The sequence below is a fragment of the Epinephelus lanceolatus genome, chromosome 22, assembly GCF_041903045.1.
Source record: "Epinephelus lanceolatus isolate andai-2023 chromosome 22, ASM4190304v1, whole genome shotgun sequence".
NCBI lineage: Eukaryota > Metazoa > Chordata > Actinopteri > Perciformes > Serranidae > Epinephelus > Epinephelus lanceolatus.
In genome coordinates this window covers 15,398,156-15,424,273 of record NC_135755.1, presented here as the reverse complement: position 1 = coordinate 15,424,273, position 26,118 = coordinate 15,398,156, and the positions used below count along the sequence as shown (strand labels likewise).

The following is a 26,118-nucleotide window of genomic DNA, read 5'->3' as shown; positions in this document are numbered from 1 at the left end:
AATGCATCATAACGTATCTCAGTGCAACCTCCGTCAGAAGTTAGTTGTGGCCGCTAACAGCTCACGTTAACTAGCTCACTTCCTGCCGATGTCAAGATGGATAAGTTATTCACAATGTAGCATTATTAGGGAAACAACAGGGTGCGTTCTCGGAGGCACTGATAGGAGTTTACTGCACTTTTTTGCCTGTGCAAAATTGATGCGACACAACAGAAAAACATCGGCCACTGCCAACAGTGAATGTCATTTTATTTGCCAGTAGGCCTGTGGCAGTCAACAAAGCCGAGTATTGGTCGATACCGATGTGCGGCCGATGAGTCACTGTCAGAACAGTCATCTTGTATAGTAATTAAAAATACAAACAAGTGACAGTTTTGGGTCAAATAAAAGTCAGCCAATAGGTTTAATAGAAACTCCACCAATACAAACCAGGCATTATATTTTCTGATCACAAAAAGAAAAAATAAATACAAAAAAAAACAAAAACATTTTCAAGTAAGGAAAAGACACGTGAAACTAAAACACTACACCACGTCATCGCACAAGATAATTTGTTGAAACTGATCTCACTCCAAAAATACCAAATAAAAATAGTTTTATAGTGTTTCTAAAAAAAAAAAAAAAAAAAGAAAATAGTTTAATACCAAACATGATTTTCCGCACCAAACACAATTTCGTGCTACAGTTTTCCTGCTTGGGGTCATTTAAAAAAAATGGTTCAACGAATTCCAGTCAAAGGAAAACATTTAACAATAAATATATCATAAACACAAACATATTTAAATCTCTCAAAATCAACAATTACATATCAACTGAACACTTAAAAGTAACCAAATATTTTTTGTATATGCGTACTTTGCAGTACTGCTTATATGAGAAGAGTGGTAGCAAGGTTTAATACTGTATGTGCTGTATGTACCAGGAGGTTACAGAATAATATGTTTAAGATCAATAATTTGCTATCTTCTAGTGGTGTTGAGATAAACATGTCCACAGAAATCCCTTTGACAACACTGCTTTTGATTGTGCAGTATTTTTACTCATGCTACATTTCTACCTGTGGCCCACTGGCCCCATCATAAACTCAGGAGAAACCTCCCAACTCTAGATAATCTAGCTGACTACCAGCGTCAGATCCTCTGTGTTATAATACAGTAGTTCTCCACAGTGTTGGTGAAATCATAGTGTCGTATAATGTTCTAGGTAAAGTTTCCCAGTGCTTCATTGTCCTCATAACGTGTGAGTAATCTCTTCAGTCTGTAGCACTCACAGGAGACTGAGAACGTATGAAATGTGCTGACAGTTGTGGCGCTGAAAATTTTTATACCCCTGGGCGCCAAACAACACAGGCGTTGTGTAATCCATGTGTTCTGCTGTAGTGTCTCCAACACTCACTTCAGGCTAAAATAAACTGCAACACGGCACTCAATCAAGTGCCTGTTGCCATCTGGTGGTCGGACCACAGCATTGATTGGCACAGCATTTAAAAGACACAAGCATTTAGTATAAAGAGATACATTTATGAAAAACTGGGTTTGTAGTCAGCCTGATAATTAGACTGAACCGCCATTTTGTTTTGCACCATAATTATTATTGAACAGCTGCAAATATTTGACAAAAATGTCTGGAAACAGGCCAGATATTTGTGGACACCCTGCCAGAATTTAAAGTCCAACTGAAATTGATTTTTCCCCCCCTGCTACAGCACACATACCATACATATCTGCTCTATGAACTGTGTGTCTTGTTTGCTCCTTTGAGAAATAAATCAGAAACTAAAAAGGGAGAATTATACTCTTTCTCCACCAAAATTAGCACAATTATGCCGTTTGATTGAATGTGGGAAAACCTGCAATAAATAGGCAATATTTATCCCTATCCATTTGCATTTCTGTTTATTTTAATGGCGTGTCATGTTTAAGGCTGCAACTAACGATTATTTTCATTGTTGAGTAATCTCTCACTTATTTTCTGGATTAACCAACTGTGCATTTGGTTGACAAAATGACAGAAAATGGTTAAAAATATTGATCTGTCTTTCCCAAAGTGACGCCCTCAAATGTCTTGGTTTTCCACAACATAAAGATATTCAGTTTACTATCACAGAGGGGTAAGGAAACCAAAAAATATTCACATTTAAGAGGCCGTAATCAGAGAATTTTTACTTTTTTTCTCAAAAATTGATCAAACCGATAATTGGATTACGAAATTGGTTGGCAGTTCATTTAATAGTTGACAACTAATTGAATAATCGATTAATCATTGTAGTTGTAGTCACGTTCGATGTCACAAACGTGCCGTAAACAAGTTTAGTAAAGAGTATAAAGTCGCATGGAGGCCAGTGACTATGTTACGGTATGTGACTTTGATTTTGTCGTAGTCATGCTCGCTGCTGACTAATTTGCAACGATGTTCGAGCACTGCTTGGACAGAGATGGACAGAATTTGTGGCAGCATGTCATTGCACCAGAAAAGGGGTGAAAATTAGTGTTTCCACCCAGGTGTCATATTCCCATCAATTTCCACATGCTGACTGTAACCTTTCCCACTTAAGTCAGATGTTAGTGGGTGTTAGTGGGATTATGTGTCCAGTGGAAAAAATCTTGTTGGCATACAGGCAGCCATATTGTGTCATTTCAAATCATATTTGCATTAAGCTGTAACACAGTTCTATCTTTGGGATAGAAAGACACTCTTCCTTTTCATAATAAAAAAGGAATAACTATAAATTTGACATTACTTCTGACTGCATAAAGAGATGACTGTGATTTCAGTTGGACTTTTTGGAACAAGGCGATCTTTGATCAGCTGTCATGAAATGCAGGACCTTTTACTTCATGTTACAGTACTGTGATATTAGGACTTCTGTTTCTTAGGATATCTCTCTGTTGTGTTTGTGTTTTACAATAGAAAATGTACCTCATATGCTACAATATGAACATTGATCGAATGGCATCTAGATTTTAGATTTGCATTGGATTTTAGAAAAAGCTGCTGGCCAGTTTTCCAGTCTTGAATGATCCATTTCTTACTTTCAGTCCCAACTAGCAGGACGCTCTCACGCTCACTGTGCCGCCAATACAAGAAATCAAAAAAAAAGCTGGGATGTTTTGGGCAGAGAGAGCCTGACTCAAAGCTAAATCTGGTTAAAATAAGAGAAATGTACATCCGTCTTTTCAGCAGGAGAGTGATTTCATTAGAGACAGATAGAGGCGGGATAGGCGGGATGTACGGGCCTCATCTTGTTTCAGCACCGTCGGCTGGAGGATGGGTATTTGGTTTTCAGGCCCTCTTTGAAGTTGCGAAACAGAACCCGATTGCGTTTGTTCTCCTCGTCCTTCCTGGCATGGAACTCCCCCTGGATCTTGAAGCCGCGGTGCACCACGAAGGCTGAGCTCAGCACAGAGAACCTGTATCCGGCCACATGGAGCTCGCAGGCCTGGAGGGAGAGGGGAAAGACAAGACAGAGTGAGAAGGCAGACGTGGAAGTGGGATGTGATGAGACAAGACAGATTGTGTAGAGCGCAGAGGAGGTGAGAAGGAGGGTGGCGGCAGGAGGGACAGAGGGGAAACGAGGAGGAAGAGATGAAATATGTTAAAGGAATATGGCAAGAGGAACATGAGTAAAAGAAAGGTCAAAGAGACGTGATGATTAAGGTACAACTACAGTATGGACAGCATCCATCATGGGACGAGGTAAAGTCCAGTTCAGACCAAAAATATGCAACGTGACGAGTCGAAACCTGCAGCTACTTACAATGTGCCGGTGTGCAACGATATGAAACCTGCCACTTTACACCATTATGACTAGATGGGGAGTTTTTCCTTATCCGCTGCGAGGATTCTAAGGACAGAGGGATGTCGTATGCTGTAAAGCCCTGTGAGGCAAATTGTGATTTGTGATGTTGGGCTTTATAAATAAAATTGATTGATTGATTGATTGAATTGATAGATGAGATGGTGTATCATCTCCATAGCAAAGACTCTCTGCACTTCCCATTCTAATTTTCGGCTTTTCAGGTACAAGTAACGACTGTTTGTACAAGTATGTGTGTTTGACATGCCCGCTGCAGGAGCAGCGACCCACTGTCCAACACGACACTGTGACACAGAGACCAACATACGTGTCACAAGTCGAGGGGATGTGAATGAAACAGACTTCGGGGTGGAGGGCTGCTGTCAGAAAATGCGATAAACACGGCATCTGCTGACAAGTGACTAAAAGCGCTACAACCTGGATACCAACTGCGTTCTCAAACCCGCCACTGGCGACACCATCAGACAGCTTGAGTTGAGCTGAGATGGGCCAGTTCACACTGCTGCAACTTTTTCCTGCAGTGTTCTAAAATGGTTTAGTCTCTTCGCGAACTAGGCTTAAGAGGTGTCAGAGAGAGGCGGTGAGGGGAGAGGAGATCAACCAGGGTGTGGAGAAGTTGCCACAGTAGGGACGGAGGACTTAGGAAGTAGATAAAGAGAAGGCAAGGAGAAACCACAGCTGAAACAATAAGTCCATTAATTAATTTGTTGATCACCATTGAATTAATTTGCAGCAATTTTGATTGTTGACTAAAGGGGCATTCCACTGATTCAGTAATGTCCTTCCATAAAGTTGGGGGACCTGTGAGAGGTCAAAACAAAGCAGCAGGAGCAGAAATATCCGGACTGTTAGCCCTTAGTGTGGGTCAAACCCTGAAAACATTGGATCTTATGCTTCCCCTAATCCAGCTCAGTAGTATTCTTCAATACTACTAATGCTTGTAAAATATCCATAGCCCCTTTTACACTTTCTGTTCTGTATAAAAGATACGATTGTGGAATCAGGGGACAGAGTTGTCTCAACAGAGGTAGCAACAGTGCCGACTCAGCATCAGTGTTAAAGGGACAGTCGGCAGGATGGGACCATGGGCGGGACAAATGTGATGTTTTCACAATGTGTTATGCGTTCAACCCACTGTGGGAGATTTTAAAAGCAGCTAGAAGCAGTTAGCAGCTAACTCAAAGCAGAAGAACAGTAGCTGAAAGTTTCCACAAATTGAGAAAACAATGAGGTCTGGGACTCATTACCATTCGAGGCCGAGGACGAGATCAGCCTCCATATAACAGAGACAGTAAATGATTGTTATGCCATTGTTATTGCTTATAAAGTGCTGCTGATACATAGGTTGTTTGCTACACTACAGACCGATGCTGTTGTGTTAAACGTCACACTCATCATGCCAGCATGCTGTCTAAAATCACACATGATGCAACTGTTGCTATGTTCCATGTAACAAAGTAAAGGCGGTGTAAAGCAGCAGCCCTATAATGCGATCTGTGTAAAAAGGGCTCTTTTGCACTCCACACCCCCATTTTGTAACACCGGCTTTCTGTCAAATTATGCCCACCATGACCCTGATGATATGATTAGGGTTATTTTCCCAGAAGCCCCCTTCAGAGCCACAGAGCCATTACATCACAGGTTTTACAGGCCCAGTAGCACTCCATGTGCCAAGTAAAGTGGCCTCCATGTGCTCCCTTAATCCTGTCATTTTACAGCAGGAAAAAAGCTAATTTCACAGGTTGCAGCCTTTCAAGTGTGAATATGTGTTTGTTTTCTTAGTCTTCAGTGATAATAAACTAAATATGTTCGGATTTGGGACAGTTGGTTGGGAAAAAACAGTAATACAGAGGAGGAAAAAGCCTGTGAGTCAAGAAAATGTGTGCTGAGAAGTAAATAGTGATTCAGCTTGAGACTTTCGTCAAAGTGTATTTATATGCAAAAAAAATCCTGCAGTGGATTGCATCAGGATGGTGCTGCTGTGTGCCAAGTACAGTGTTTCCCCCAGAATGAGAATACACTCAACTGCATATAACTTTTAGTCAGAGGAAGAGACTGGATGAACAAGGTTGGTAAAATTATATATCAAACCAGGGTTTCCAAAGAGTGAACTATCACACATAAATGTTGAAGTTGTACAAACCTGGCTGATGCGATTGAAGCCATACTGCCTGAAGTTCTCATCATAGAGGGGCACAGTGTGGGGCCCGATGTAGAAAGGCTCCCAGGGGTCCACCCAGGTGAGCGTGTAGGCAACCTCCAGGGTGCCCGTCCCTCTAACGTGGCTGTTAACCCACTGAGAGTAGTTGGTCGGGGCTTGACAGCGAGGACACAGCTCTTCATAAAATGGCCTGACCTCGCCGACCTGATAGAGCTGAACCAACTCTGCCTTGCTGGCGGGCATCTTCCGGGCGTGGCGGATCTCGAAGGCAGGCAACACAAACACCTCATCGTTCATTGGCTCTCGTCTCGTGATCATGGCCAGGAACTGCTGGTGCAGGTCAGCGCTTGGCATCATGTCGACGTCAATGACCAGGATGTAGGAGGACTCTGTGCCACTTCGGGCGACGTTGCGAAGAAGGTTGTTGGGGTAGGAGACGTTCCCACTGATGGCGTAGTTCTTGTATTTATCTCTGTGGGTCTCCAGTCTGGAGAACACAGCGGCACAGTCCTCAAGCCCTGCAAAGTGCTCACGGTCCTGCTCAGGGAAACTGGCCATCTCTCCAGAGAGGCAGACCAGGTGGAAGTCCACCAGAGCTTGAATCTGAGGGCAGAAGAAGCTGAGAGCGTAGACCAGAGCCGTGGCAAACTTGACATCTTGCCCATGTGCGAATATGGCCACAGAGAGAGGGTTTTGCCACCTCTCCAGGAGAGACTCCAGGTGATGCAGGTTGTTGATGGTTGTGTGTGTGGCTAAAGCCAGGACATTGGAGCTGGGGTCGGACCCTGGCTTCTGGTTTGTGGTGAAATCACTTTTGATCAAGTTCTTGTACACCCGGTACTGCCCACTGTTGTCAAAGATCCCACCAGTGGACAGCGAGTATCTCAGACGCTCTTTCCGCGTGTTTTTCTCGGGGTGCCCATTCTTCTTGCCCCCGGAGCCTCCAAACAGCTCGGAGTATCTGTAGCGCTGCTGCTTACCGTGAAACTTGGACAGGAAGGACAGGTATATGAGCTGCAGGAGCGCCACTATCAGCAGAGCACTCAGCACCACTTTGAAGACGGAGCATTTCTTGGAGAGATGCATCCCAGAGAGACTGCAAAGCGGCCACTTAGTGAACACAAAGCAGGTCCAAACACAGGAGCAGGCTGCTGTTTCAACGAGGGCTGGCTATTTCTGTCCCAGCTAACGTTAACGTTACACACATTGCTACCACAATGCTAACACTGCAGCCGACTGGGCTGTGACGAGTACTTTCATATTATGCTGGTTAGTGGCATAACTGCGCCATATTTTCACACGGCTGTCGACAGCGCGAGCAAAAAGACGGATCTAATCCAGTTGCCGTGATCGCCATCAAAAAGAAACCCGGTTGTTACCATTCTGCTGCTGCTGCTACGACAGCGGCGCATGTAGATACGTAATAACCGTAATGTCCGGAGTAAAGGCGCCACCGAATTTGGTGCTGTAGCTAAAGCTGTTAGCTAAACTGATGCTAACGGTCACACGTGAGGATAAAAGGCTACTGCCACTGTTTTGTCGGGTTATGTAACAAAGCGAGGCTGTTAAAATCAAATAAAATGATTGTATAATATGTCAAATGATCTATAAGAGAGTATATGGTACCCTATTGTAGATCAGAGGACGAGGTGGCCGAGTGGTTAAGGCGATGGACTGCTAATCCATTGTGCTCTGCACGCGTGGGTTCGAATCCCATCCTCGTCGCAAAATAATTTTGACTTTATTTTCAATTGTACATCATGTCTAGTGTTTCATCTACTTTATTTTTAATTGTATATCATGTCTAGTGTGTTTATTTATTTGGATGCCCATCAGTCACTACCAAGGTGGCAGCCACTGTTCCTGAGGTTCATACAAGCAAACATTACATCATAGAGTAAAACAAATGTAAAATTAAAAAGTCAAGGCAAAAAGGAACAAAACACAACCAAACACAATAAGACTACAAAACAAAAATGAAAAAATAAAACAAAATGAATAGATTAACCACAAAATAGTCAAAAAATGTCATGAGAATTATAATAGTAAGGATTTTACAGCTCAAACTATTTAACTATGTACCTGTTTAACATGTGTAGCCATATTTTGCGGAATAATTACATGCGAGTGGACCATTGGACTCTTCACTGTATAAATAAATATGACAAAGTATTAGCATTCACTTCTATTCATAAAAATAAGCAAAAAAATAAAAAAATAAAAATAATGGCCAGATTTGCTGATTTGCATTTTTAGAGAGATATTTTTCCGCATATGATGTTATTTATTTGTTTATCTTTTTGTGAATCCTGTTGCTACATTGGGTATAATGTTGATTTGTCTATGTACCATGGTGTATGTTGTATTTCTGTGGCTGCAGTATGGGTGTAGGCCAAGACAAATTTTCCACTCTGTGGGACAATAAAGTTAATCTTGATCTTGATTTTAAAAAAAAGATGGGCATCCCAAAATGGTCTGTGTAAAAATTTCCGTAAAACAACAAAATAACAACACTGTAAATCACTGCTATGTTTAAGTCACACACCCTTGAATGCAAATATTATTTACACACATACTCGCATCATGGGGAACAGAGTTAAGTAGAGGGGCTGCTTTGCACGAATGATTAATAGCTTTTGGGGTACAAAAGGTAGCAAAATGCCGTGCTCAGGCTGCACTTACTACAGTGTATCTTGATAACTAACAAAACTACATTTGGTTATTTTATGCAGTGTCTATCTTTAAGTTGAATTTTTCAAAATCCTTGTCATCCAAAACCCATGCCAAAAATAGAGGTAAGATTCTTTAAAAAAAATCCATGCCTGATTCCTCAGAAAACCATGAATGTAAATCATGCCTAATTTAAATAATGCAAGCAAGGGCTGTGGTAGTATGAACACATTTTAAACCTTAATTTGCAAGGACTACTGCTTGAATGGGTTTATCCTCCTGAGAAGGCCGTGGCGTACAGATACAAGGATTTATGACACGACACAAAAAAGCACAATTGTGACATTCTTTAATTCATGACCATTAACAAAAACATTGTTGTCTTGACGACTACATGAACAGTGCAGACAGCACACGTCAGGTCCCAGTCGGCATTTCCTCAGTTTTCAGAGTTACAAAATTAATTTGACCAAGCTCATGTGTAACAGATCAAACAGAATATGACGACTTTTATTCTCAATGACGGGACTTTATTATAGAGTTTATGGTGGTAGCGCTTCATTGGCCGCTGAACAATAATAGCTGACCTGACATGAAACAAACCAGCAGCCGCTCTGAGCATGGCTCACATGTGGAGACAGTAATATGAGTCGTGGATGAAATGTTTAATAGAGGGAGAGTGAATAAAGCTGATAGATTAGATATATAGTGACATGTTTACAGTATAACCTCTTGTTCATGCTCATAATACGATATCAAAATGCCTTCCAGGACCTGTGCTGCCTTGGCAAGGGTGACCTTTTGCAAAGCTTAACCTATGTTAGGGCCCAATGAAATCAGTTTTTATTTTTCCTCATTTTAAAGTTGTTAGTCCAAAATCTTAAGTTTATAAAATGCAAAAGTGTGTCCTGTGATCTTCTCTATATTTACTAACTGTGTGGGAAAAATGGGAGTAAATGGGAGTAAGACTAAAACAAGTACTCAGGATGTAGTTGTTTAATTTATGCCACAATATTTCAGAAATAAAAAAAGAGTCAGCATCACTGAAAGGCAGATGTAAAACAAACAGCCTTATTTTTTTACACGCACTAGCACCCACATATGTAAGCAGAACACTACGTATAGTATAGAGTTTGCGTCTGTTGCAAAGTATGTCACTACCAAGTGCAGCATGTTAAGCAGAAATTTAACCCAGCTCCTAAACCAAATTCAACATATGAAAAAGCTCAATTTTTGGAACCTAGATTTTGTGACTCCAACCATATTTTCAGTACTGTAGAAATCATAAGGCCCTACGGTCGCCCCCCCCATTAGTACAAACTATGACACTAAAACGCCCGCTCCGCTTTTAGACCCGCCTCCTTCGCTGTCCCTGGAAGATGCTGCCGACTGGCCTTGTGTGTCTCCTTCGCCCTCTCCCACCAACCGGATGTTGTAGCGTTCCCTGTACTCTGTGAGCTCCCGTCCTTTCGTCTGCATCTGTGTGTTGATGGACTCGATTATTTTGGAGATCTGTGGAGAGAAAAGGGAAACAGTGAGACATTTTCTACTAAATGAAACTTTAGATTCGTGCCTGAAATTGTCGTCTGACTTGGGATTACATGACTACATGTAGGCAGCTATTGTAAAAAAAAGTGTTGACGTTTCAAGTATCAAATTTAAATTGAAATAGCCTCAGTTACCTTTACAGTACGACTCTAACAATTAACCACTATGGCACTTTGTATTTGTTGATCTGTTTCAAGGTTTTTTAAAACATCCATCACCTGTTCTTTGTTGCTTTCCAAGGCCGGTAGAACTTCTTTTACAGTCCTCTCCACCAACACTCCTCCGACTAGACGAAAGCATTTCCTGGAAGGATCCACTTCCTTCAGGGTTTCGATTACTAGGCTGGATGGAGGAAAAAAAGTGTCGTCAAAAACATAAAGCAGCGCCTAAAAGATCCAATTAGCATGTTAGCTTTCTGGTCTGGTATCTGTACCCAAACTTAAAGTTATGACACTTATTTGTGGCCATGGACATAATTACATTGTTTGGAGTTAACAAGATATCAAAGCTAACGCACACTCAGCAATATCAGAACTATGGTGGCTGGTTTAGCAGCAAATTGTTATAAGAAATTTCTTTCTTGATCAAATATAAAATGAGTAGACGGTGAATTAGAAAGGCTGCAGAGGCCGAACATCTGCTGCCAACCTGTGCTCGTTGATCTCCATCTCCAGCTCTGCAGATTTAGACGCCATGCTGCGCTGCTCCTGACGCATCCTCTGAAATGTTGCCACCACCTGTCACACAAAAACACACCTTCAGCAACAATAATCTTAGTTTTTCTCAGTGCTGTAGTGAAATAATTTCAGTTGTGAATGTCACGATTTACTACTTACACTTCATTTGTGTGTCTTTATAAATTAACTACTTTAAATTTATGGCTGTTGGTCAGAAAATTGACTCGTAAGCTGTGATAGAAATTAGTTGCAACAGTTCTGCTCAAAGTTCTCATTCTTACTCACAGAGCATTACGCTGTCAGGCTTGCTCTGAAGTACTACTTCATCTGTATTCTTCAGCTCGCTCTCTACGATCAAATACGCTATGTTTGTTTTCTGTCCCTCGCGCTCGCCTTGAGACATGTGGTGATCAAGCTTTTGTGGCCGTAGCACCTACATTTTTGACTCTGTGGTTTCTTTTTAAAGCCAGCTTAAGACACACCTGTTCAGACAGGTGTTTGGGTAACTTGTATGCACCAGAGGTGTGCTTTTTCAAATTTTGTGTATTGTTGTTGTGTAGTGTGAATTCTTCTTATTTTGTGTGTGCAAATAGTTTTGCTAGTTAAGCACGTTTAACTACGTGGCTCTGTGATTTCTTTCTTGTTGTGTATTGCCCTTGTGAAGCACGTTTTGACCTATGTCTGTGAAAAGCGCTTTATAAATACATTTTACTTACTTACTTACTAGAACTAGAGCTGAAATGATTAGTAATAATAAATCAATTAGTTGGTCGACAGATTAATCAGCAAGAATTCTGGCAACTGACTTCTCCTTGAAATAATTTTATTACCATATTACTATTATTAGCAAAAATACTAAAATATGCACCAGTTTCAGCCTTTAAAATGTTAGGATTTACTAATTTTCTCTACATCATGTCACTGTAAATGTTAAATGTTTGGGTTATTGACTGTTGCTCTGACGAAACAAGCTGTCTGAAAAATGACAAAAATCAAAAATGCCAACAACAAAAAAAAATCACGTTTTCCAGCATCTCAGAATGATCAAATACTGGTTGTATTTAAGTCTTTGATAATAATACATGTAGTATCTCTGTTTTTGGACTGTTGGTTGGGAAATCAGAGAATTGGGGCCATGTTAATATTGTCTGAGACTAAAGATGAATTTATTAATCAATAGAAAAAAAGCATACTGTATATTGGATGGATATATGATATTACATGAAATGTTTGTAGTGGTCAAGACTTCACGATTTCAAATTTAAGACCATTTAATGACTTTTAGGGCCTTATTCTCGTTACATTGAATTTAAGAGATTTAAAGACTTTTTAAGGACCTGTAGACACTCTGATTTTTAATTTAATATTGCATAGAGGCACTACTACTGTTACAGGGTTGGGTGGTCTTCAGTGATAAAAATAGCTTCTCACACTGTAACTGCAGCTAGGCTATCACCAAAGCACACCATGCCTTTAAAAGCGTGTACTAAATGTTAAATGCACCTAAACCCTATTAAAGTGTTTATTAGAAGCACAAACCAGTGACCAACTCTAAACTCTAGGTGTAAATAACATGTACAGCTTCACTGTGGCTCACTGTGCTGTAACGTTTTGTGGTGAGAAAGCAGAATGACGGCCGGAGGATGGCGATGGGGAAGCTAAAGTTAGCATTAGCTAGTTATGAGTCAGATTAGCGGCTTTAGCTTCACCGGACACGACCGACCACTAACGGCGGCGAGTGTACCGACTAAAGCAGCCCGAGGTGGAGGTGACGGTACCTGTTCGGCTGACGGGCCGGACTGTTTCCCACCGGCGGGGTTGCTGGATTTGCTACCCGTGCTGCTACTGTTGGCTGCCATCTTGGAAGGGTGTTGCTGAGAAGGACCCCGGGCAGGATGTACAGGGCTGGTCCGTGCGAGCGCCTGTGTGGAAATACAGTCCAGTTTAGCCGGAGTAGGGAGCAGAGGGGGTGACACAGTGAAGGCCACGGGTCGGACTCGAACCTGTGACTTCAAGTTTTTTCCCATAAAATTTTGCAGTCAATATTGTGCCATTTTTTGTTTGTTTGTTTGTTTTTGAAAACTGTCGTTTTTAAACTGTAGATAAAGACTGTCAATTATTTATTTAATTAATAAATAATTACATAATTAATTTATAATTTTTATTTTTTATTTTTTCATTTTTCATTTAATAATTAATTTATTAAATTTAGTTAATTATTTATTAAATAACATGTAGGATGCATTTTCACTAGTATTTAGACATGTGCCTTTTAAATATTTTTACATGTATACATAATGTGTTTTGCCAATTTGGCAATATTTTATATCCATTAAAGTAAATTCTACAGAAAACATGTTATATAGACAAGTACATCCAAACAACTGACTCTTAATGAAAAATATTTGAGATAATCATCTGAACTGCGGAATAATTTGATTTATTTTATGTATTAATCATATTATTTTATATGAACCCCAGGTTCATTCTCATTCATTTGTTTTCCATAACCACTTATCCTCTTGGGGGCCCCGGGGAGGCTGGAGCCTATCCCAGCTGACATTGGGCGAGAGGCAGGGTTCACCCTGGACAGGTCACCAGACTATCACAGGGCTGACACATAGAGACAGACAACCAGTCACACTCACATTCACACCTACGGACAATTTAGAGTCACCAATTAACCTGCATGTCTTTGGACTGTGGGAGGAAACCAGAGCACCTGGAGAAAACCCACGCTGACAAGGAGAGAACATACAAACTCCACATAGAGGGGCTTCCCCACCCTGGGTTTGAACCAGGAACTCTCTTGCTGTCAGGCAACAATGGTAACCACGTATATTTCTTTCTTACTCTATATGCATATATTTTAATCAATAAAAAAGTCAGTCTCAACACTCTACACTAGATGTTCCCTAACCCTAGATGTCGACAGGAACAAATCCTCTCCAGCAGGTGGAGGTGGTGTGCCTTAATGCTGGTTGTAATCCTTAGATAAACAACAGAGAAGAAGAAAGTAGCTTTCCGATCCTTCCTGCTGCACACTAACCACAACTAAGCTACTAACATGGACTAGAAAAAAGGACAGTGACACTTTGTCTGGGTCACTTTGACCAATGTCCACGGTGAGGTGCATTTTGGGAACATTTGCAAAGTATTTGGCCTCTCTGCCAGCCTGGAGACATCAGATCAAGCTGCAAAACAGGTATGTCTATTCTTCTGACCTCTTGTCTTCTTAACAAAAGCTAATGATAAAGACTACACTTGTATTTTGTTATTTAAATGTTTTTTGGGAAGGAAAGTTAGAGAGATGGAGGATGGAAGTCAGAGCATGAATAGAGTTCATAGAGTTTATTTCAGATATTGCGTTCAGATGAGGTTCATAGATCACCACAGCTGTGCAATATAATACAATAAATATATAACAGACTAACTAGTGCAGTTATTGATCAACCCTGCTTGTCCTGACATCTTTGCCCTGCATGCAGCTTCTGCACACTGGACATAATACCAACCTCTTCTCCATGCAGGATGTCGACTTCACCTCACCCAGTGGCTGCAGTGTGTCAGCTGACAGTCACCCCGAACAAAGAGGCCAACTTCTCTGCCTGTAAACAGCTGGTGGATGAAGCCAAGGAGCGAGGGGCCAGCATGGTCTTCCTGCCCGAGAACTTCGACTACATCGGGTCCAGTCGAGAGGAGACATTGTCGCTGTCTGAGAGCCTGACAGGAGACACAATCTCACGATACAGTCAGCTGGCCAGGTAGACAAAAATGTTTTTTCCAGGTCCTAGGAAACATTGAAAGAGGTCCCACTTTTTGCTTTGTTCTAGGTGTTCTAGGTATTGTGCTCTGCTTCCCACGTTGGTAAAAAAAAAAAAAAGAAGTATGTTAAGTCCTGCACTACTGGAAGATATTCCTCAGTGGGCTGCTGGCTGAGAACAAGATGCTCATACAGACGAGTCTTGGCTCTATTCAAGCAAAACATGTTTGTACATGAGATGAAGAAAGACACAGAGCCAACACTGTTTTCCTTCCTGTTTCTTCAGCTTGTCTTGAGGCAAAATATACGCATAGCTTCATGACCATGAACAAACAAAAGAAAAGAGACCTTGTATGCTGTATTATCTGGAGCAAGGGGAACCAGCCTGGGTTCAGTACATTTATTGTTACATAGTGTGAATATTGGAATGGTAGACAAGGAAGTTCGGCTGGTAATACTCTGAATCCATCAGCAGGCAGCTACTGCAACCTTCGACTACAGTACTAGATGTGAATTAATGGTGCTTGTTTAGGATTAATACAGGTGTGTGTTTTAACCTCTCTTTCTCCCAGGCAGTTGGGAGTGTGGCTGTCTCTTGGAGGATTTCATGAACGGGGACATGACTGGGAGTCTGACAGACGAATCTACAACAGTCACATCATAATTAACGATAAAGGTAGAACAGTCTCTCTCACTCTTTTGTAGACACAGAAACACACGATCCCAACTAATTTAAAGGAAACACACAGTCCATGTTTTCCGCTTGATGATTCCTTTTGGTACATGTACTGACACACTGTCTTTTCATCTATAGGTGACATTGTTTCAGTCTACAGGAAGTCCCATTTGTTTGATGTGGAACTGCCAGAAAAAGGCATATCCCTTAAGGAAAGTGGCTTCACCATCCCTGGACCCTCCCTCATGTCTCCGGTCCAAACTCCCATCGGCAAGGTGTCAGTTTATGAGATTCTTCATTCTTTATTCGGATCCCCATTAGCTTCTACAAAGTGGTTGCTAGTCTTCCTGGGGTCCACTCACAAAACAACATTAAAAAGATATTAACAAATATATTATAAAAAAGGAGTATCTATTATTAATTGGTCTAATGCTGGTAGGGGGCACACTCCAAGCCGAGACCCCTCTATCAAGAACAGCTCTCATCATGAAATTTGTTCATGGACTTGGTGCTACAAGAAGACCAGTGCTCACTTGACGTGTCACATACCCATGACGAAAACCACTATATACTAGTTTAATACCAAATACTGAGGTGTATTTGTCAAGGTAATAGTATCACAAGATTTACTGTAAATGCACATAAGTTAAGGAATGAAACCTTAATGCAGTATCTCCGAAATAGGCCAGCAGTCATTTGAGATACTCCCAACAGTCCATGGGACAAATTTATCTTGACATGTACTGTATTTATCTGTCAGGTTTGGGCTGAGTATACTGGAGAGAAACACATATTTAAATCAGTGATTGTAAGCTTTAGCTTGTAGGCTTGAACTGTTTTCATTGTAAGATACAGTAGGAGATTTCTAAAAATTGGACAAACAAAAAGGCAATTTTTATTTAATATTATGGAATTTATTTGAGAAGGTGTTTCGGGCATACTTTGGATCCATTTTGAGCTTCCAAACTGTAGTTTAAAGGGATAGTTTGGATATTTTGTTAAGTTGCGTTGTATGAGATGCTTATCTGTAGTCAGTGTCGGCACGCCCCCAGTTTGGAGAAGCAGAAAGGAGTACAGACACTGAAGCTAAGCTAATGTACTGCTGTGGACGGGTCAGAAACACAACAGATTTTTTAAAACAGTCCCACTTAAAAAAATTTACATCAGTTGTACGCTATATTTAGAATATTTGCATGGCTTTACCTTGCCGTCAGACAGCAGGGAACTGAAGCCATTATATCGCTCTTGTTAAAGCCAGACTACATTGAGAAAAACAGTAATTTAACACAGTTGAATGCAGACACTGCTGGTTTACAGCTGCCTTCATCAGTTAGTTTTTTTTCTGTCATTGTGTGACTTTTGTGTTTTAAAGGACTAATTAATTCACCAAAGTCACACAATAACACAAACAAACTAACTGATCGAGGCAGCGGTAGACCAGCAGCTGCTGTGTTTGTTTAGCAAGCTAAAATTACTGTTTTCCTCAATGGAGTCTGGTGGCTTTGACAAGAGCTTAGATGGGGAACTTAAGCAGTTAACGGGGCTGTCTGATGGCAAGGTAAGGCCATGAAAATAATCTCAATATAGCATACACTCAAACAGTTCTTGCTTTTTTTGTTTATCTTAGGTAGCTAAAATAGATTTGCTAAAGCCCCCGTCCACAGCAGTACATTGCTTAGCTTCCACAGTGGTACTCCAGTCTGACTATGGATAAGTACCTCATACAACCCCACTTCAAAAGAGCCAAACTATCCCTTCAGCATTACGATCTGTTTGCTTCTGTCTTTGTTCTGACCACTTTTATATTGTTGCCACAGGTCGGCCAGGGCATCTGCTATGACCTGAGATTCCCTGAGTTATCTCTGGCTCTGCAAAGACATGGGGCCGAGATTCTGACATACCCATCAGCCTTCACTGTAGCAACCGGAGCTGCCCACTGGGAGGTGCGAAGAGTCATGATAAGACAGTTTATTGTTCGCTGGATTACTCAGGCCTAAACCCTGTCAAATATAAACTTCATGTATTTATTCCCAGGTGTTACTCCGTGCACGGGCAATTGAGAACCAGTGTTTTGTCATTGCGGCAGCGCAGGTCGGCCGGCACACCGAGAAGCGCTCTTCGTACGGCCACACCCTGGTGGTGGACCCCTGGGGTGAGGTGCTGGGGGACTGTGGAGGGGAGAAGCCGGGCATGGTGCTGGTGGAGATCGACCTGGAGAAGGTCAGCAGCACCAGAATGAACATGCCGGTCCAACAGCACCGCAGAGACACTGGTTTCTATAAGAGTCTGGAGAAGACTTGACCACAAGAGAAGTGCAAAGTTCAAAGTCAGGTTGTTTCGAGTTCTGTCACGCTGCATCATGAACACTGCAAGTGATTTGATTAATGACAGATCAAAAGAGAGACACTTCTCATCTTTTTTAATCAGAAATGTGATGATGGAAACATGCGAAAAGAAGCGTACATTGTTGTCAAATGATGCTGTTAATGAATAAATATCAGCGCCATGCAAACATGGAGTAGTGGTGGCAAAAGTGGAAGTCAGCCATCTCTTTTTTTCTGTTTTCTCTGCTTCTCTGGTTGAACCTCTGAGTCATCTTATCTTTGCAGTAGATAATCTCATTCCCGGGAAGTAAAGCTCACTCACAATCAAGAATAACAGCTCTCTGACCATGAGTCTGTACATGATGTTACTCATACTGGTCAGTAGATGGTGCTGTTGGGCAGTTGCTGGTAAATTACTGATGTAAATTTATCTGTTGTACGGAATGGACATGTACACATTAACCTGTAACATTTCTGTAATGAAATTAATCAGTTACTACTGAAAGATTATAAACTCAAACACCTGGAAAACATCTTCTTCATGTGGTTTGTTTTTCTTCTGTTTCCAGTAAAAATGCATTGTTAATTTTCTCCCTGTTGCTTGATGGTAACACATGACTGTATGGAATGCTTAATCTCTCCAGTGGGGCCCAGAAATTGGTCATGTCATTGCTCGACATATCCTGAAATAACAAAAAAAACCTCCATGCTTAAATTCAGATATGAAGAAACAGAATGAAAAGTATTAGGTAAAAAAATAAATGAAATGGACGGCACGGTGGTACAGTGGTTAGCACTGTTCCCTCACAGCAAGAAGGTTCCTGGTTTGAACTCCTTCATGGGTTTTCTCCAGGTGCTCTGGTTTCCTCCCACAGTCCAAAGACATGCAGGTTAATTGATGACTCTAAATTGTCCGTAGGTGTGAATGTGAGTGTGAATGGTTGTCTGTCTCTATGTGTCAGCCCTGTGATAGTCTGGTGACCTGTTCAGGGTGAACCCTGCCTCTCGCCCAGTGTCAGCTGGGATAGGCTTCAGCCCCCCCGCGACCCCTAACAGGATAAGCGGTTCTGGAAAATGAATGAATACTTTTGGCAATACCTCACAAAGTATCATCAAATAAGGTACAAGTACCTCAAAATTGCACCTAAGTACAGTACTTGAGTAAATATACGTAGTTACTTTCCAACTCTGCTTGTGATGAAGTATTTTTACAGTGTGTGGTGTCCATGTACTTTTAGTTTACTTGAGTATTTCAGTACTATAGTAATAGTTTTGTGCCACTTTGTACTTGTACTCTAGCCAGCAAATTCAAATTTGCTAGGGGCGGGGCATCTGGATTTCCAGGTTACTTGTACTCCAGAGAGGGAAATATTGTACTTCTAACTCCATGACATTTTTCTGACAACTACAGTTGTATTTTACGATTAATACTTTTGTTTGGAAGCGTAATGCATTCACTTCAGAAAAATGTTTTTTGCCCTGTTTATCTGTATGAATGAGATTATCTCAGAATTCTGAGAAAAGTTTTCATGGAAAAAAATCAATCAATCAATTTTATTTATAAAGCCCAATATCACAAATCACAATTTGCCTCACAGGGATTTACAGCATACAACATCTCTCTGTCCTTAGGACCCTCACAGCGGATAAAGAAAAACTCCCCCCAAAAAAAACCCTTTAAGGGGGGGGAAAAAAAACGGTAGAAACCTCAGGAAGAGCAACTGAGGAGGGATCCCTCTTCCAGGATGGACAGACGTACAATAGATATTGTACAGAACATATTATGTTTCTCTGAATGAACAGGATTGTCATCTCAGAATTCTGTCAAAAGTTTTTATGGAAAAAAAATCTGCTCTTTTTTTCTATATTAATGAGATTATTATTTCAGAATTCTGAGAGGAGTGTCCATAAAAAATCTGCTGTTTTTTTTTCTGAAGTAACATGATCATTATGTCAGAATTATAAGAAAGATTTTCATGAAAAAGAATCTGCTGGTTTTCTGAATTAAGGAGATAATAATCCCCTATTTTTGTTCTCTTAAAAAATTATCTCAGAATTCTGAAAAAGGATTTTATGGTAAAAAAAAAAATCTGCTATTTTTTCCTGAATTAATGAGATTATTATCTCACAATTATGAGAAAAGATTTAATTTTAAAAAATCTGATCTTGGGCGGCACAGTGGTGTGGTGGTTAGCACTCTCGCCTCACAGCAAGAGGGTTGCCAGTTTGATCCCGGGTGCGGGAGCCCTTCTGTGCGGAGTTTGCATGTTCTCCCCGTGTCAGCGTGGGTTCTCTCCGGGCACTCCGGCTTCCTCCCACAGTCCAAAGACATGCAGATTGGGGATTAGGTTAATTGGTGATTCTAAATTGTCCGTAGGTGTGAATGTGAGCGTGAATGGTTGTCTGTCTCTATGTGTCAGCCCTGCGATAGTCTGGCGACCTGTCCAGGGTGTACCCTGCCTCTCACCCGATGTCAGCTGGGATAGGCTCCAGCCCCCCCGCGACCCTCAAGAGGATGAAGCGGTTAGAAGATGAATGAATGAATGAATGAAAATCTGATCTTGTTTTTCTGAATTAATGAGATTTCATCTTAGAATAATGAGAAAAATTTGTTCTCACAACTTTTCCCGTCACAGCCGTCACTTTGACCAATAGAAACACAGAGCGATCTGCTGCCATAGACAACTGTATGACAACAACAGCCCAGGGTTTTAGATATTTCCTCTAGGGACGTTACCACAACACAGCAAAAAGGGAAAAATGATTGTGTGAAACAACAGAGACACTTTGTCAACCTATTGAGTATAGTGCCATTAGCATCAAGCTAGCAAACAATGTTACGTCCTCATAATGGAGATGGACATAAAGTAAGAAGATTAAAAAATAGTGGTGGGGCTTTTACTCATCACAACATCAGAGGCTACCAGCTTCATTTGAAACAGACTTTAACTTTTTACTTTTTATCCGCTCCCGTTGCCTTGATAAAGTTAATGCATGGCGCCATCATTTCAAACTCAACACTTCCTGAATTTGTTTCAAATTAAAAGCCCCTTATAACCATGGTTGAGAGAATCGCTTCATTTTCTAAACAAGATTTTATTGTGAAACATTTACAGGAACTTGTTGTGGAGGTTTCAGTGACTTGCATGTTTGCGTATGGTACTTCAAATGTAGCTCCTGCCACCTGCTGGCGCTTTTTAACGTTACTACAACAACATTTCGGCTGGCACATGAACACGCACAGTGACTGAAATAATAGTAAAAGTAATAAAAATAGGACAAGAATAACCCGATGACATCACACACGTCATGAAAGACGACCAGGGATAATTGGTGTGGACCAAGGAGTAGTCTGTCGGCCAGGTCTCAGCATGATTTTAAGACTCCACAATCGCCTAATCTGACATGGTGACTATCGGAACAGACAGAAATGTCGTGTAGTGTGAACCAGGCATAATTGTGTGCATCCCTACCTGACACCTCTTAGGGCCTGTTTTACGGTTCCGTATATTTCTGAAAACGTGTATTTATCTTTGCGTTTGCACCTGTCATTTACACGTAACCCGCATTTTTCTTGATGAAAACGGAAATTTTCAAAAACGGCTTCCAAAGTGAAAGTTTTTAAAGATATCCGTTTCTGTGGAAACGTGTAAACAGGATAGACGGTGATTTTGGAAAACAATGACGTTGCAACCCAGTTCGCACATGCCCATTAGGCGCCCGGTAACCACGACAATGGCGGATATTGTTAGCACTTTTGGGACTACTTACGAGCTTACAAATGAACTTAGCACTGCTGCATCAACATCACCGCTACATCGGTGCACAAAGACATCTGCTGTGCCCAATATTAGTAAGTGAACAACAGCTAACTACGCTACATAAGGTTAAAACGTTCTTCAGCTTTTTTATATTATCACAAGTGCCAAGAGGAAAACAAATCACTGTGCATGCGCAGAACGTTCTTCTATGGTGTTTGACACATGGCGTGTCGCCACCTACTGGCCTGGTATGCTAGTTGTAGCCAAAAGCTTCCGTTTTTGCATTTTCGTGTAAACAGGGATATCGTTTTCACAACTGATTGTGTAAACCCGGAATTTTTTTTCTATACGGGATGAATAAAAATCTGGTTTTATTTGTATCGGCATCGGTGTAAACAAGGCCTTAGCCTCCACAGCTGTATTAAAATGAGGTATGCATAGTCATCTCGTGGGCCGGATTGGACCCTTTGGCGGGCCTGTTCTAGCCCCCGGGCCATATGTTTGACACCCCTGACTTAAGTGAAATCTTAAAAGCAGGACTTTTGCTTGTAATAGAGTATTTCTACACTAGTTTTACTCAAGTAAAGGATCTGTATACATATCACAGCCCAATGTATAGAGCCACGCAGCAAGACTGGTTATCATTTCTAGTTGGTGACTCCATTATGTGTTTTCTTTAATGCCAGCCGTTTGATTTCCAGTGAGTGATGAATTATTAATCAGATGTTCTCCTTCCTGCCTGTGGTACCATCACAGAGACTGTGGGTGGGAGCCGCTGCTGCTGCTGCTGCTGTTGGGATGGGAAACAGGAAGTGAACGTCACTGACACAGGAATGGGACTGAAAAAAGAAAACACCATCATGATGAGGAGAATGTCAAATCCACTCGTGTAGGAAAACCCCAAAAATCCTCGTTTCAACTCCAGGTCAAAGGATGAATTTTCGTGTCCGAGCTGGAATCGAGGCATCAGGAAGGTACGTTGCGTTTTATTAACGTCTGTGTCGGTTAGCTTGGAGAATAAAGATGTGTGTGTGAGTGTGTGTGTGTGTGTGTGTTTCACCGTCCGAGGCCATCTATCCATCCTCCTCTCGCTGTCAGATGATGTGAACTCAGAGGTTGATTTCACATCCTTCTCACTGCCTGAACAGGTGCTAGCTTGGGTCCCAGCTAGCATAGAGGCTAGCTTGTTAGCTCGGTGTCGGTGCTGTGCAGTCAGTGTGAATGCACCGTCAGCTTGTGGATGCATTCTGTGGATAAATTGCCGCTTTGGTGGACTCAGGCCTTTGGCTGGATGCTATGGGAAACTGAGGCTGCACAACCCAACGACTGCATGAAAAAAACAGTCTCCATTTGATGTGTGTTAGTGTGGATATATTCACCATATAATGCAGATGTAACGTTAAAGCATGCACGGCTAACAGCTGAGCCTGTGCTGGAACAGACTGGGTTTTTATGGCCATGCTGGCTGTGTCATGCTTGGTTTTCAGCATTAGCAGTGAAAATCAAATCGGTCTTGTGCTTGTTAAGGCTGTTCTCTTTCCTACAGATTCAGGCATGTAAGGTTATCAGACTAAAATTTCCTCAGCACACCCTTTAGCTTAATGTATAGGGTATAACTTACTGTCAAAAGTTGGGCTTTTTAATGCTTACTGTATTTACTGTGGTAGTTTTAATATTGAGTTTTTCTTGTCTAAAAGAACCCTACACATAATTATTAATATTTCCCCAGGCTGATTTTTTAATGCCAGGTGAAAGTGGCACAAAATATCTTTCCTACATCAAACACATTTACATTTACTATTCAATCGACACACAATTATTCACTAGTTACAACTTATTAAAAGTTAATTTTTCTTAGTATTCTTTAGAGCTGCAACTATAAGTCATTCAGTCCATTGAAAGAATATTAATCTGCAACTATTCTGATAATGAATTCATGCAAAAATGTCAAATATTTGCTGGTTCTAATTTGCTGCTTTTATTTGTCATTTATTAAAGTAAGTAATGTATGATGGAGAAAATGCAAAATAGTCTGGGTTTTGAAAGTTGAATGGACAAAAGAAGCATTTTGAGGACGTCACTTTGAGTTCTGGGAATTTGTGGTGAGCATCTTCCTTTTTTTAAAAAAAAATTTTATACACTATTTTCTATAAGCAGATAAAAGAGATTGCACAAAATAAGACAGAGACAAGTGTTAGAAGTTGGATCTGAGTATACTATATTTACTGTGGTACTTTTCTAATATTGAGGGTTTTTTTTTTTTTTTTTCTAAAAGTTTTATCTTGGCTGATTTTTTAATGCCAGGTGAAAATGGCACAAAAATATCTTTCCTACATTGTGCACATTTACATTTACTATTCAATCGACAGAAAATTACTCTGCAGCTTACTTCAAAGTTGATTCATTTGTAAGTTATTTTGGAGGCAAACAATCAGAAACTTACTGTTTACAACCTTTTAAAAGTTCATATTTGCTGGTTTTCTGTAGAGCGGCAACGATTAGTCAGTCGAAAGAACATTAATTGCCAACTATTCTGATAATAAATTCATTGTTTCAGTCATTTTTCAAGCAAAATTGTGAGAATTTGCTGCTTTGTCATTTATTACAGTAAGTGATGTATGATGTAGAAAATGCAAAATAGTCTGGGTTTTGGACAGTTTGTTGGACAAAAGAAGCATTTTGAGGACATCACTTTGAGTTCTGGGAATATGTGATGAGCATTTTCACTTTTTTCTTTTTAAATTTCATAGACTTTTTTTTAAGCTGACAAAAGAGATTACACAAAATAAGACAGAGACCTACAACAAAAATAAGGACAAAGTGAAATATTGAGGACACAGAATAAAAACTACAAGACACAAACAAAGAATACCAAAAAAATTCATAGACTTAACGATTAATCAATTAATGGTGAAAATAATTAGGTCGGGGGGGGGGTCTGCTTGTGTAGGGTGAGCTGGGATGCTGGGATTTTGAGTGTCATTTCAAACTAACTAAGCTCTGAATGTCATATTCGTGGGAAAATTGAAACACAACAACAGATACCTTGTGTGAGTGAGTAGTTGTGAGCCTGATCATGATGAACATCCACTTTTACATTAATTTAATTCAGTCTCACACAGCTCTACTCACTAAACAAGACAGTACAAGATGTCCCGACAGTACAAACAATGTTCATGTTAGACATAAACTCAGGTTAACATTTATCCGGCCGCTATTACCTTTTCACTCCATCACTGTTCTGGTATTCAATTTATGATTTATGATTACCTGGCCGTCCTCTCACGCCAGAATCAAGAGCGCATGGCGGTGGCTTACTTTTTCCACCCAGCAGTTACAGACAGGTCAAACCAAAGGCACTGCAACGTTCCTTATTTGATTTGCCACGGCTGTTGGTTTAATCAGCGCCCCTGATTGTGTTACGTCTGTCTGGAGTGTTTGTCGTCATTTCGTTAAGCATGACCTTAGAGTTTCATTCACAGTCAGACAGTCATGACAGCTCATCTGAGCGTTTATCTCTCTCTCCTCTTGTCAGTGTGTAAGATCACCTACTCTTATGTTATTCATCATGGAAGTGAAAGGTCAGATTACACATGTAGGCGAAGGGAACTGTTTTTGAGTCTTACTAAATAACTTGTCTTGACTTTAACCTCCGTATATTTGTCAGATGAAAGCATCAGCCTGGACTTTTGAAATTGGTCCAGTATTGAGCGACAGGGCTGCAGCTATGAAACAGGCTGCAATTTAACCACTTGAGACATTTGTACCCTCAATTTACGTCCTCTGAAAGTGTTTGTTTTTGCCACTGACAGGCTCAGATTGTTGTTTAAGTGTCTGACAACATTATGAAAAGGATCCCTACAGAGATAGACCTTTATGTTAAAGAGTAAGATCCTTTTTGTTTCATCAAAAACAACCCTGAAATCACTACCAGCAAAGCCACCAGACTCCATTTAAAAAAACTGTCATTTTAGCATGTATAGAAAGAGCATATTTTCACATCTAACTGGGTAAATTATAGGTTTATTTTTGCCAAACTTCAGTTGATGTTCATTGAAACAGTGGAAAGACGAACCAAGATGGCTTTTGTGAGTTTTATTTTATTTCTCTCGTCTTTGAATAAAGTGTATTTTACAGGGATAAAATCACTGTTTTTTTAAATGGAGTCTGGTGGGTTTGGCGATAGCGATTTCAGGGCCGTTTCTGGTTAAACAAAAAGGACATTACTCTTTAACAACAAGGTCTATCTCTGTAGGGATCCTTTCCTTACGGTTGTTAGACACTTAAATTAACAATCTGAGCCTGTCAGGAGCAAAAACAAACACTTAAATTGTAAACGTAAATTGACAGTGTGTTCGTCACTTAGACACAAAAACTTGGGAAATCAGGGTCCTACAGAAGATTTTTCACCCAGACTGGATATAGATTTTAATCAGACTCCCTTTTCTAAATTCTAGGATTCATCCGCTGCTGTCTCCATAGTAAAATATTATTCTCAGACTGGCGTGGGCTGGATGAAATTGATATCTGACAAAGCCTCATTGATCGCACACCCTCACTGGAGGATTTCTTGAATGGCTGCATTTCTTTAAGTTTCACTGCAGGGCCAGATAGGACATGTATTATTCATATTTTAGCATTCATTTTGTAAAAGTAGGAACTTCTTCTGTCTTCAATCGAGCCTTTGTTTTTTGTTTTTCTCTCCTCTGAAGACAACAGCA

General features: G+C 40.7%; 4 protein-coding genes and 1 non-coding gene across 9 annotated transcripts in view; 3 read left to right on the top strand and 2 right to left on the bottom strand.

The window, feature by feature from the left end:
• Positions 1–384: 384 nt before the first annotated feature.
• On the bottom strand, positions 385–7,458 carry b4gat1 (beta-1,4-glucuronyltransferase 1). Its single transcript, XM_033651787.2, has 2 exons — positions 5,961–7,458; positions 385–3,439 (listed from the first exon to the last, which is right to left on the bottom strand). The coding sequence occupies exons 1-2, from the start codon at positions 7,062–7,064 to the stop codon at positions 3,248–3,250; spliced, it is 1,296 nt and encodes a 431-aa protein (XP_033507678.1). The 5' UTR covers positions 7,065–7,458; the 3' UTR covers positions 385–3,247.
• Positions 7,459–7,621: 163 nt separating this feature from the next.
• On the top strand, positions 7,622–7,703 carry trnas-gcu (transfer RNA serine (anticodon GCU)). Its single transcript has one exon. It is a non-coding gene; the product is annotated as a tRNA-Ser (tRNA).
• A 1,277-nt stretch (positions 7,704–8,980) lies between these two features.
• pfdn2 (prefoldin subunit 2) lies at positions 8,981–12,782 on the bottom strand. The gene is made up of 4 exons (XM_033651865.2): positions 12,652–12,782; positions 10,845–10,933; positions 10,415–10,538; positions 8,981–10,160 (listed from the first exon to the last, which is right to left on the bottom strand). Exons 1-4 carry the CDS (start codon positions 12,730–12,732, stop codon positions 9,969–9,971), a joined length of 486 nt encoding a protein of 161 aa, XP_033507756.2. The 5' UTR covers positions 12,733–12,782; the 3' UTR covers positions 8,981–9,968.
• Positions 12,783–13,861: 1,079 nt separating this feature from the next.
• On the top strand, positions 13,862–18,170 carry nit1 (nitrilase 1). Of its 2 annotated transcripts, none has more exons than XM_033651918.2 (6): positions 13,862–14,078; positions 14,362–14,637; positions 15,209–15,312; positions 15,451–15,587; positions 17,130–17,255; positions 17,347–18,170. In XM_033651918.2, the coding sequence occupies exons 1-6, from the start codon at positions 13,990–13,992 to the stop codon at positions 17,611–17,613; spliced, it is 999 nt and encodes a 332-aa protein (XP_033507809.1). In that variant the 5' UTR covers positions 13,862–13,989; the 3' UTR covers positions 17,614–18,170. The 2 variants fall into 2 exon arrangements, with proteins under 2 accessions (XP_033507809.1, XP_033507810.1); XM_033651919.2 differs by having other exon boundaries at positions 13,865–14,078; positions 14,404–14,637.
• A 4,042-nt stretch (positions 18,171–22,212) lies between these two features.
• The window catches only part of clcn3 (chloride channel 3), a 70,261-nt gene continuing 66,355 nt past the window's right edge, over positions 22,213–26,118 (top strand). For 3 of the 4 annotated variants that reach the window (XM_033651922.2, XM_033651920.2, XM_033651923.2), the window contains exon 1: positions 22,213–22,371. The gene's annotated coding sequence lies outside the window, so the exon portion shown is untranslated. The remainder of the gene's footprint in view (positions 22,372–26,118) is intronic. The other variant, XM_033651925.2, reaches the window with a different exon arrangement.

What these genes read in the sequence shown, in the direction of transcription:
- b4gat1 (XM_033651787.2), bottom strand. Translation starts at nt 7,064, where the DNA reads ATGCATCTCTCCAAGAAATGCTCCGTCTTCAAAGTGGTGCTGAGTGCT. An exon ending in GCTTCAATCGCATCAGCCAG is followed by an intron (nt 3,440 to 5,960) that starts GTTTGTACAACT and finishes CTCTCCCTCCAG; the next exon opens with GCCTGCGAGCTCCATGTGGC.
- pfdn2 (XM_033651865.2), bottom strand. Translation starts at nt 12,732, where the DNA reads ATGGCAGCCAACAGTAGCAGCACGGGTAGCAAATCCAGCAACCCCGCC. An exon ending in CCGGCCCGTCAGCCGAACAG is followed by an intron (nt 10,934 to 12,651) that starts GTACCGTCACCT and finishes TTTGTGTGACAG; the next exon opens with GTGGTGGCAACATTTCAGAG. An exon ending in ATGGAGATCAACGAGCACAG is followed by an intron (nt 10,539 to 10,844) that starts GTTGGCAGCAGA and finishes TCCTCCATCCAG; the next exon opens with CCTAGTAATCGAAACCCTGA.
- nit1 (XM_033651918.2), top strand. Translation starts at nt 13,990, where the DNA reads ATGTCCACGGTGAGGTGCATTTTGGGAACATTTGCAAAGTATTTGGCC. An exon ending in CAGATCAAGCTGCAAAACAG is followed by an intron (nt 14,079 to 14,361) that starts GTATGTCTATTC and finishes CCCTGCATGCAG; the next exon opens with CTTCTGCACACTGGACATAA. An exon ending in TCCAAACTCCCATCGGCAAG is followed by an intron (nt 15,588 to 17,129) that starts GTGTCAGTTTAT and finishes TTGTTGCCACAG; the next exon opens with GTCGGCCAGGGCATCTGCTA.